This window comes from Anopheles merus, chromosome 3L (assembly GCF_017562075.2).
Source record: "Anopheles merus strain MAF chromosome 3L, AmerM5.1, whole genome shotgun sequence".
NCBI classification, from domain to species: Eukaryota; Metazoa; Arthropoda; class Insecta; order Diptera; family Culicidae; genus Anopheles; species Anopheles merus.
Window position 1 is genome coordinate 35,130,600 of NC_054085.1, and position 12,473 is coordinate 35,143,072.

Sequence of the window (12,473 nt, forward strand, 5' to 3'; positions counted from 1 at the left end):
ACACACCATTTCTAATCGAAACTTTCGTTTTTCGTCGACAAAAGCTGCCGACGCTCAAGTCTGGAGGAAAAGCTACGAATCGCACTGGAAATCAAACGACGAGCGCCAAGCGATTGAACCACTCTGACCGAGTGCAGTGAACCATCCGATACTTGCAAACAGCTTCTTACAACTGCACTCGGCTGAGCAGCTGAGGTGCAACAGCTAGTGCAAAGTTTTCACACGGCATAAGGACACTTTGGTCTTGGGGAATTAGTTCCCCCCGTCGCCAGATTTGTGCTTTGGTAACTTATTTTTTCTTGCCAAGCACAAAACATCAAGATTCCCCTTCTTCGAAGTACTTACAGAGGCGCCGAAGCGTCGCAAAACATCGAGCTACGCTATTGCGTTGCACCAGCCAGCTACTAGCTACTGGTTGAACATTACTTCCTAACTTCTTACTGCAAACGGATGTAACTTTTAGTGAGTTTGCTGGAGTAGAAAAGTTAGCGCTACATCGGGAGGGCACAAATTCGCGTAAACTACGCTCTTTGGGGATCTCTAAAAACTTTCTGCAATTTTCTAGTTCAACCGGAAGAAAGCAAACGAAATCCGAATCCGAGCAGGGAAGGGTGTGCCATTTGCACTTGCTCGGTACGCGTCACTCGGTAACGATTTGCCACCAACCCGTTATCAGGCCCAGCGCAACGTTACGACATCTCAGCGTACCTGTTGCCGAGGACGGCGTAGCAAACTTTTCTCCGAGGCCGGCCCGAATCCTATTTTAAGTTGCAGCGACACAACACAACGCATTGCGTACAAGCGACCGAGTGCTCCGAACGTCACCACATTCACTCACACTCGTGGCGGTGGTGATGGTGGCAGCAGCGGTTCAACCCCTTTTTAACCCCAATTTTCACCACGCGTCGAATGCTCGTTCTGAATAGTTCACATTCCCACCCCGTGCCGCGGCGGGTCAAGCGAAAAGCGTGCGGGGTGGCGCAAACGAACACGAACGGGTTTTTGCGCACCCTGTTCACACTGTTACGCTTTATTTCACTGATAGTTGTTCTGGCGGGTGGGTTTTGTTGATGCATTGTTTTCGTTAAAGTAAACCGCCGTCGCCACCGCCGCCGATTGGGAAACAAAAGAGGACACAGTGGCTCGAATTTCGCGCTGCAACCTGATCTTCGCATGCGTTGCAATTGCAACACAAAACCCGTGAATCGGTGGTGGTGGTTGCATTTAACCGTTCGACTGCTGAGGGGAGGTTAATGACCGATTAATTTTAGGGTTGTAAAGCGTGCGACGAGAGAGCTGGCAAATTACGGTCAATGGATTTGGGCCGACCGGGCGACTGGGTGCGGGGAGGGACTTTATTTTTGTATTGTTTGGTATGTCTCGTTGTAACTAAATTGATCTGTGAATACAAACATCTACTTTAACGTATTAGACGCTCTTGATAAGATGATCATATCAATGTGTTAGTCGCTCCAACGCTCATGAGTACTCTTCGAGCGATGGATTAGGGTTTCTCAATTTGCAATTTAACACGATTGGCATGGAAAATGAGTTCCATTTCAGATGATGATCCTTCAAATGAGAAAACATAATTCCAAAACTTTATCATCATAACCACAATATAGTTATCTGTTTTCCCAACTACTCAACTCAATATAGAACCTACACACACACATGAAGTGGCGAATCTCCACCATTCAAAATTTAATCAAATTCAAACCGATCCCGTCACGTCTGCGCTGCGCGCTAATTGAATTCCAAGCTGGGTCGAAATTCGTGCCTGCTGAACGATTGACGATGGTCGCCCGCGTCACAGCGCTCGTGTGTGTGTGCGTGTGTGTGCGTGTGTGTGTGTGTGTGTGTGTGTGTGTGTGTGTGTTGTGTGTGTGTGGTGTGTGTGTGTGTGTGTGTGTGTGTGTGTGTGTGTGTGTGTTGCTGATCAGAAGAAGTGCTCTCACGTCAGCGAAAAACAGTCCACCAAACATAACTTAGGGTTGAGGCTGCCTCTGTGTGTGTGCTCCAAGAGAACGACATCGATGTGATAAGGCAAGCCTTCCACAACAACAAAAACAACAACAGCCCCTGGAAAATGACACACAAGACGTGCCCGTGTTTTGTACATGTGTTTTCCCCCATTTCGGGAAGGACCTGTGAGATTAATCATCATTGACAACTCGGGCCCCGAACGACGACATCCACCCGCGAAGCGTAATGAGTTGTACAATGAAGATGGCGGCGGTGGCGTCAGTGCGAAAGAAAAGGGACCGCACAAAACCGGAACCATAAAAGCAAATTTCCCAGCGGACACTAACCAAGGGGGTTTCTGTCAAAGCGCGATTTTGTGACAGGCTCTACGTTACGTCAATGTCGAGTGAACATGTCGGCGGGGCGCTCCTTCCGGCATTGTCGGTTTTTGAGGTTATGCTTCTCCAGGTCCGGTAGGCGGTCTTGCGCACATGGCTCAAGGACGACGACAACCCTCCCCCCTCCTCTCGAGGGATCTCATTTTGCCTCCCCCGTTTCAGCATGAATGTGTCAACGCGCCGTAGCGAAGAGTGGATTTTTCTTTTGCACCGCGAGATGAAGTTGCACATTGTTTGACAGAGCGAAGGACCCTCTCCACTCTGTCTCTCGGTGGCAAAGGGGTGTCCCCAGCCCCGAAAATATCACCCAACATCAATCTCCTTTACGATGACTTCGTCATTCAAGCTGTCATCTCGCCGGTCTGGCGATCAAAGGTTCATCTGCAGTTCGCTTTCGGTTCTCGGGGCTGCTGCTGCTGCTGTTGACTGCTGACAGCTGACTGGTGAAGGTTTTGCCTAGATGTGTGGAGATGGCCGTTTAAAATTAGACGATATTGTTCAAACACACACACAGCCGCGCACTCACAGTACCGGAAAATGGGATATTTGGGTGGGTGAATACAATTTACGACGGGCAAGTGCATCAATTGCGCTTCGAAAAACAATGTACACATAGTGGGGTAGTGGAGGCACGGTAAACTGGTTGTGCTGTCTGCGCCATCTGGTGGCAAACTGTGGCAAGCATTCATCCAGTGCCATCCAGTGACAGCTGTCACATCATAGTGCACACCCCATAAAGACGACATAAATTGGAGCGTAATTGAAAACAAAACGATCGTTCGAAACACACACAACGGAAAAAATTGGACAAATTGCAGTGTATGAGTCGGTGAGAGCACTAAAACTGCATTTCTACCTCCCCCCTGGTTCATCAATCAGGGCCAGGTTTGAAACCAATTCTTCTTGTCACGGGTCTTTGGCGACGAGGGGAGAGCGCAACGTGGCGAACCGTTTTCTGCATTTCAGTTCGCTCCAATCGACACGCGACGGCAATTAATTTAACCAAATGCACATGAACCCGTTGCATCCTTCTAGTTTTCGATCGCTTTGCCCCTCCCCCCCCCCCTCCCCTATCCCCATCCCCATTTTCTCACGCTCTCTGGGAGAAATTATTCAGTGAAATATTTGTTTGTTATTCCTGGTGATTATTCGCCTTGTCCTCCCTCCCGCGTTTTCTGCGCCCGCACGGGACCGCTCATTACGTAAACATGGCGCGCGCTAGGGCGGGCTCTGCCATCGCGTTTCGGCATTTGGTAACATTTATTTTTAAGCAGCAGCACACACACACACACATTCCCTTCGGAGGACTCACCTCGCCCCACCACCCCCTGAGTATATGAGCATGTCGGAGAAAAACAATCCAGCTCGATTGCGCACACGATGCACACGATATTAATTGCTCAATCAAGATCGAATTTCGCTTTTGCCATGTTTTGCGGTGGCAACGGTGGAGAGGCGGCGGCCTGGTTTGGTTTGCTGGATGTGCATCAAATTCTGGCGGCCGTTGAATCGCCGTTAATTGAACGCGAGGGCAGCGAGGCTACACACACACACACACACACACACACGACGGGGACGAGACCATCTGCGCACACACACACTGGACGGGACAAGACAAAACAGCCGCGTGACGTTCGCATCGGCGGAGCAAATTAAATCAATAAAGCACTTGTCGGTGAAGCATTTTAATTGAAACATGAAACACGCTGTCAGTTCGGGTATTCTTCTCTGAGTTGTAGTCGGAAGTTTTGCATCAACGCACTCTTGAAGCGGGCGCCACGAGTCCGTCGCCCGGCAGATTGACGAAGATATATTTATTGTTGGTTGAAAATAGGCAATAAGTTCAATCGGCAACTGGTGTATCTAATTATTTTTTATGTAAATACCATATGTTATTGTGCGTAACGTCTTAATTGCTAAAGCTTAACTATGGCGTGAGCGTAATCTTGCTGTGCTCGCGTGACACACGGACACCTGTAAACAAACATGGGCTGCAGATGGTAGGAGACAAAAAGGGAAAGCTAACATCAAGCATGCTTAAACAATTCTGTCATACAAATCTTTTCTCTCCGAAGCACGGAGAGTACACCGTTTTGCTATCCGTTTGTTTAATATACTATTTTTTCCCCGCGTAGGCACTAGCGCTAGGCAATGAAACTAAACACACACTCCTCTAATACCAAGAAATGTGTTTGAAACGTAACGAAATTGAACACAACGCCCTTCTCGATAGCAGTAAGATGCGAAACGTGATAGCATACATATGTAAAACACGAACAGAATGAAACGTGCAAAATGTAAAGATGCAAAAAAAATAACAAAAAACAACATATAAGTGTCAAAGTGTAGATGAAACAGGGGCAACAAAACTTGTGAAATGAAACAAAAACAAAAAATATCCAATATGACCAGAAAATCAACAAGAAACGAAGTAACACAACAGAAAGGCATGATTGAGCCCGACGATCGTTACGAATGCAAAGTGAGCACGAATTGGTGAGAGCAGTGGGCGGGCAGTTGTGGTAGTGGTGATGGTGAGACGGGAAAAAACAGACAGGTAGTAGGGGAGGGGGGAAGGTTGAATGTTTGAGGTGGGTGGTTGTTTGAAAAAAGAAACAAGTTTGACCGAAAGAAAAAAAACTTCTTCTACAAAACTGCAGTAGAAATCACAACACTATGAGCAGAAAAAGATAGGTGAGACAAGAGAGCAAAAAGGGAGTAGTAGTGGGGTAGTGAGGTAGTAGTGGTGGTAGTAGTTTTAGTAGTAATAACAATATTTGTTTAATTTGAGCTTGGAACTTCATTTCGGTTTTGTTTTTAGAACTTTTTTAGAAGAAGATGTGGGGGAAAAAAACGTGGGTGAGTGGGTGGGTGGGGCGCGGGTGAGGAGGAATTAAATGTGAGAATATTCAAAAAGGGAAAAGAAAGAAACTTGAACAAAGTAAAGGAAGAAATCATCCTTACCCAGCGTGTAGTCCCAACTGGAGTCACTGTCGTTTTTGTAAACATTGAGTTTTTCTGGCTGTTGATGTTGATGTAGTTGTTGGAGTTGTTGTAGTTGTTGTATTATTTTTGCATTGGCAGTTTTTTTTTTCATTTTTTTTTGTTGTTGTTGCAAAAGTTGCGAGTTTTAAGGTTGATGAAATTGTTGTTGTTGATGTTTTTGTTGTTGTTGTTGGAAGGTTGGAAGATTTTAAAAAGGCGATAGATAAATTTGTTTTGTTGTTGTTGTTGCGATCATGTTGTAGTTGTTGTTGATGATGTTGTTGTTGTAGTTGTTGCCGTTACCCGTGCAGGTAGCAGATATTTTGGTTGTTTTATTTTATATATATATATAGCAGGTGTGAGTTGATGCCCGAAATGATTTCCCGTGAAGAGGACGTAAGGGAGGAAGGAGCAGGTTCCGTGTTCCGTGTTGTTGGTTGTGTTGTTGTTGTTGTTTTGGTGGTGATGGTTGGTTGTTGCCAAATGTTGTTGCAGTTGTTGTTTTGCATGTGGTGAGACGAATATGGTGGTGGTAGAAGAAGTAAGAGTAATTTGTATTAGAGTAGGTTTGTTGAAGGCGTATTTGAGGAAGAATGGTCGGTGTGGTTGGACCGGACCGTTGGGAGGTAGGGGGATTGAAAGAGAGTAAAATAGAGAAAAAGAGAGAAAGAGAGAGAGAGAGAGAACGAGAGAGAAAGAGGCAGGATGGAAAGTAGAATGTAATTTAAGAAAAAGAATAGAAAATGGATAAAAAGGTAAGAAGAGCAAAAAGGGAAGAGAAAAAAAGAGAAAGAGAAAGAGAGCGATGTGAATGTAAATTTTGTAAGTTGAATGTTGCAATGTTGTTCGTTCGTTGGTTGTTTTGCGATATGTTTTTTTTTGCGACAGATTCGGAAAGAAAAGAAAGACAATAAAATGGACAAAACAATGGAAAAATAAATATCTTCTCGGTTTCGATCTGTTTTGTGGTTATGTCCAGCAAGTTTATACTGTAGAATATAGAACGGGAATAAGAGCACGAGTAGAACAAAATGGAAACAGTGGGGCAGGGCGTGGGGCGGCTTTATGGAAGAGGGGGTGGGGAGGGGTTTGGTGTGAATTAACTTGCTTCTGCAGGCACACGCACACACACACTCTAGTAGTTTGCTTGTTGTTTTCTTCTATTTTTTCTCGTTTATTATTTGTTTAAAAGGGAGAAAATGAGAATTGGAATGACGAGCGTAATAATGCAACTGCAGCGCCTCGGTGCAGCATAACCAATGAAAACAAAAATTCTATTTTCAGGAGCATTTCAGATTGTGTACGAGGGAAGTGATGAGGGAATAAAAAAAAACATCCATTCATTGTGGAGGGAAAAAAGAAGAGTAGAAGTAAAAAAAAATGTACAGTTTAACTTCCGCTTGCGCTAACTAGTCGCAGCTCTGCTACTTTCTGAGTGTCTATTACTGGTGTGTGAGATTCAATACAACGCCATTGGGTGAGATTCGTTCCTAGACATTTACTCTACAATGAATGGAGAACTAGGCAACGATGGGTTCGATCGAACTATTGCAAAACAACTAAACCACAGCGGAGGGATGATATGTTGCTCTTGTTTTACTTTTTACAGTTCTATGATTATTTTTTCTGTATGTTTGTTTGTCTAGTCTTTCTTACAAGGAATAGATAGATTATATTTTTTACAGCGGCAAAAGAAAGATAAAGAAAGGAAAAGGTATAGTAATAAACATGTGAAAGAAATTAATGCCGCACTATATTTATCATTTGTTTTGAATAAAGTCGTTATTTTATGATAAAACTGAAAATTTCCATTGTCTTGAGTCGTCTTTTGGGGGGGGGGGGGGGGGGGGGGGGGGGAATCTGATAAATTCTGTTTCTGTATGCTTATTTTTATTTTATTGCAATATAATGCGTACGTTTTATCTGTAGTACTGTAGAGCATGTTTATCGATTTCAGTTTGATTTCAGAATTAACGAAAAGAAAGGAAAGAAAATAAGAACAAACACAATCAAAATACACGATACATCGAGCGAGCGAGTTGAAAGGAGTGATTTTTTGATACATTTTTAAGTTTTTGAGTAAGTTTTACTGAAGAAGAGATATAAAAAGAGGGAACGGTTTTATCGCTTCTATTTCGTTCGGTAACCAGAGAGAGAGAGAGAAAGAGAATGAAAAAAAAGATTGAACAAAGGACTCGTATGAAGGCTGCGAGAGGTGTAAGAGGGACTTGGATGGAAGGACAGGACGAGAAACTCGAAGCAAAGAAGAGCAAAGGAGAGGAAAAAAACAAAATACGGACAAAAGTACAGCCAGATGGAGGCACGGGATGGGAAAATAGTTTGACTAGAGAAAGAGAGAGAGAGAGAGAGAGAGAGAGAGAGAGAGAGAGAGAGAGAAAGAAAGGAAAAATATATCTAGTAGGAAGAGGGTGAGGGTCAAGAGGAGTGGATTAAGAAAAACGGGGAAGAGACGGGAGGCGAGTTACGGGATCGGCTCGGGCGTAATTACCTTTGCGTAGTCGATCTTCAGTGTGCAGCAGCCGGAGTAGATGTCGCAACCGTTCAGGCTGTCTTTGGCGCGCGTCGCTGACTCTATGCTGTCGAACGTATCGGGGGGGAGAGGCCGAAAACCGGATCTTGGTTAAGGAAAAGACATGCTTATATCGTTATTTGAGCACTACTTGAATGTAACAATTCTTGGCAAATTAAGCTTTAAGCTAAGAAATTCATCGCTTGATTCAATCACACTTTCTTCGCTAGTTCAAAACACAATACGCTTTGAGAAAAATCACTCAAGCATACTTCAGACGAGGGCCATCATAAGCAACGAGCAAACTAACAACCTTTTGAAACCTTCTTCCACCCACTTCCCTAGCTTTTCCATCCTCTCCTCTGATGGCTGTTAATGTTTAACACTTTTCTGTCCGCTTCTACCCATTCTACGCTACCAGCTAATGGTGTTAAATTTTCACCCTTAGCAACTGCGACGTCTTCAGAATCCTTGAATATCGTACTCTCCGCACTGCCTAAGCCTGGAAGAAGTGAGGCGCAAACATCAAAAAGTTAAAAGACGCCCAACAGTTGGCTAGCAGACGGCAGGGCGGAAAATCGGACCATTTCAAGCTCTTAGCACACTCGATAATAGTCCCATAGCGCCCCCCCAAAACTGGCCATGAATAGGGCAGGCTCCGGGGCTTCAGGAAATTGTTTCCGAATTAAACCACCCAAGGGGTGGGGCTTGTGGGCTCGCCGAGCTTTTCATGGATGATTTCCTAGATGAACACTTCACGCAAACACAGCTCGAGAGACCCTTTCGGCTGTTGGAGCGGAAAATGAGAACAGCTTAATCGGCAATTTTTCAGCCAGGCAAGCGCACACCGTGTCGTAGACGCCCGAGCCCAACCGAGTCCTCGGAGCACACCACCCTACACCAACACCGCTCTGTTTTGATAGAACGGCGCATATTAATGTCTCCGAGGGCTTAACCATTGTCCGGGAGCAGCCGGTGAGCCGTACCGATTTAGCCAACAAAGATCAAAGTCTCCAAAATATCACTGCAGAAGGCTCCACCCACACCCGAGAGCCGCTGTTAGACGGGGGCAAGCATAGTAAAATTAAACGAGCACTCCAATTTCGCCCGTGCCGCCATCTTAGATGCTGGGGAACCAAAGCCTTAGCAACCAATTCGCCGCCGAACTGGCAGTTGTGTTGCTTCCGGGAAAGCATGCGCCGGCATCGTCGTTGCTAACACGAGAAGGCCAACACACACATTTGTGCCCGAAACAAGCTGCCGCTTCCAAACCATTGTGTTGTGCTTTGTGGCGGGAGGAGTAGGTGGCAAACTTCTGACTTTTTGGGGTCGTTCCAAGAAGTTTGCAAAACTCGATATGTTGTATGTTCTCTTGGTATGTTCGTCACAGCGTTTGCGGCCCCACCCACCCACCACTACCCAGGTTGTCAGCAGTTTTCAGCACCATTGCCCTATCGAGCGTGCTACTACTAGGGTCACTAATTTAGTTTCGTGATCGTTTTTCGGTGAAATCTTGCGATAACTTTGCACATAATTAACGCTGATGAGGACACATTTTCGGGGTTTCTTGAGGATTTGGGCTGCCGCTTTTGCAAGGGATGCGATGTACGTTTTTGTGAAGAATTTGGATAAAATCCCAATAAATAAATGGTCCGTGTGGTAGAGCTTAATCAATTTAAGCGAATGTTCACGTTATTTCGGGCAATTTGAACACTTTCTCGTGACTTTGTCCTTGGTACGGCACAGGAATCATCCATTTTTGAGCAAACAATTTGCAATATATTCACAAAACTGGCGTCGTAAAGTTAATCTCAACAGAATTGAGCTAGTATTAGTGCATGCTGCTGACAAACAAACAAAAAATCCCACTCACACACGCCCACACTTTTACATCATCATCATCATGAATTTAAAAAGGACAACCCATCATCCGTCAGCCAACTTGGGGCAGCATTTTGTCGGCTTGTCTGCTGCGTTCACGGCACACACATTGCAGGAAAACCTTAAAGCCTGTATACTTTAAAAGCATATAAAAGATAGCACAAAACCGCCTTCGTTTGAGCAAAACCACAGCGACGAAGATGCACGAAAATGATAATTTAGTTTGGAAGCGAAAATGTCAACATTTTTACGACGCGTCTACTTATTTTGCTCCATTTACCCGCACAGTGCACACACTCGCGTGGACTCGTAAGGACTCATCAATAACGAATGACAATCTGCTCTTTATGAGATCCTAAATCCGCGGAGGACCGTCGGAAAACGAAAAACGGTACTCTAAACTTGGTTATCCTATTAGCTTTGTTGAATTTCTTAAAGTCTGTTTTGTGGAAAAATGAAGTATTATGAGATAATTTAAATAAACCGTATGATATAATATTATCAACTAATTCGTTTTTGTAGAATTCGTACATTTTCGAAGTTTTGAGGTCAAATAGCTTGCAAACTGAATTCGTGGAAATGTAGTTTGAAACTAAATCAATCAACTCCATGAACTGATTGTATAGATCGACTAGAAAGGTTAGATAATCAGAACAATCATGCTGTTCATTAAAATGCTTCAGACTCGCAGCCTTCCAATTCCACCAACCATGTAATTGTGCAAACGCGCCGATGTAAACAATATCCAGACAAACCTTCGTGGAAAACCCTTGCAATCCCTAAATTTTCCTCCACTCCCCTCTCCCGTCGATGCCGTTTACCAAGAAAGGAGGAAAATTAATGCAACGAACAATGATGCTTTTCCAATGTGCACGAAAATTTCCTAGAAAATCGCACACAAAGCTCGGTGAAGCACCGGAACGCCACACATGAGTGTGGCATTTTAAACCAAATTTCACACACACACCCGTGCACACATTCCAACGTTGAAAGGAGCTTTTTCTGAGCATGTCAAGTACAGTGTGCGCTCGATACAAGCAACAAAACTAAGCGAACGAAGCAAAACAGCTAAACAAAAGAAGTAATACAAATGCCATTGTTATTCCTATTGCTTGTGCGGCAGACACACACACAACAAAGAACCGAACCGACACACAGGAAGGAAAGATATTTTGTAATTAAAATTAGTGTCTGCAAACAACCAAAAAAAGGTAACAACATCCGAAGCCATTACATGTGGCACGACCCGAGTGTGTGTTTTTTTATTTTACAATCGAGGATTATCCACTGTAATGACTTTTGTTTGGCGGAAGGAACAAAAAAAAACCAGCCCAAAGCACCATGAAACCCACCTTCAGGAGCACTACAAAATCGTATCGAATCGCTAGCAAGCAGCTAGTCAGTTTTTATACGTTTTCGCGTTTCCATTTTCAAACTGCCACCACCACCACCACCGGCACCGAAAACCCGCGCCAAGGGAGATGTGCACACTGGGACATATATTTGAAGATGATTACATCGTAAAATCCGCCGCCACGAGGCACACGAGGGATCACCCCTCTGGATAAGACTCCGAACCGAATCGAGTGGAAGCGGAACACTGCCCGCAGCAGCTCTGCTGCGCAAGGCCTGAATATGTATGCGCGCAGCCGAAGAGCGCTCAGGCACAAAACTATTAAATGTGTTTTTATTTTGCACCATCGCTGCCTACATTTACATCGCCGTACGATGGTGCGGCTGGGGAAATTTGTTCACCTGTGAAAAATTAAAATCCCACCTGTTCATCCCCACGGCACGGGAATATGCTAAACAAAGTGGAAACGAAGCAGTTGCTGCTGCAGTGGCGCTTAAGACGATATTTTACTGCGCTCATTATCAGACCGTTCCTCTCATCCTCTTGCGACCAGCAGCAGCAACAGCAGCAGCAAAATAGCAACAGCCGTGGCCTTAAAAATGATCAGAATTTATCACTGATTAAAGCTTAAGCGCTGCAAGCAAGCGGCGGCGTTATTAAGGACAAACGGCAATGTGAATGTGTCCTCCGTACGCATATTGCTTGTTCCGTTTCCCAACGGCGCAGGGCGAATCCACAGCAACACGGAAGCAGCAACTACTATTGAGATTAGTGCCAGCGGCAGCACGGAAGTGAAACACCACGACAAACAAACAACAAAACCTCTCTCCTGCGCGCTCCACACAAACACAGCAAAAGAGAGATGGGCTCAATTATCATTTATTACTGCAAAGGACAGGCGGGAACAGAGCAGGGGGCGTACCACTCGAGCACATTTGCTCGTCACGGCACCACGAGACGGTGCACCGGGTGGATTTAGCCAACTAATGAGCCACCAATTAGCGTATCGCAGAATGGAGGAAACAGGAGCGAGGCAACGAACGTGAAGGACCTGGAAGCTGGACATTGCAGGACATCATGCTACTGGTTGGTCGGTCGTTGTCACCGGGCGTTTGAAATGGTTGCTTGCTTCACTTTTTTGCCTTTGCCTTTTTCCTGATGACACCGAGAATGTGCGACGGTTTGTTCTCTTGGCTCTGGCTGTTCTTTGGCGGTGGCTGTGTTACGAATTCATTTTCCCATCCCGCAAGTTAAGCGTTAATTTTACCACCCCGTAGACAACACAGCGAGGCAGGACACCAAACGCTTCCACAAGCGGGAAGTAACGATGCGAAGATGTGGCTAAATGAATTGGCTCGTA

General features: G+C 45.0%; 1 protein-coding gene across 11 annotated transcripts in view; it reads right to left on the reverse strand.

Moving 5' to 3' along the window:
- LOC121599274 (heterogeneous nuclear ribonucleoprotein L) overlaps positions 1-12,473 on the reverse strand; it is a 173,914-nt gene that overhangs the window by 40,195 nt on the left and 121,246 nt on the right. For all 11 annotated transcript variants that reach the window (XM_041926966.1, XM_041926969.1, XM_041926964.1 and 8 more), the window contains 2 exons: positions 7,858-7,954; positions 5,328-5,385 (listed from right to left, as the gene is read on the reverse strand). In XM_041926966.1, the coding sequence (XP_041782900.1) occupies positions 5,328-5,385; positions 7,858-7,954 (155 nt within the window). The remainder of the gene's footprint in view (positions 1-5,327; positions 5,386-7,857; positions 7,955-12,473) is intronic.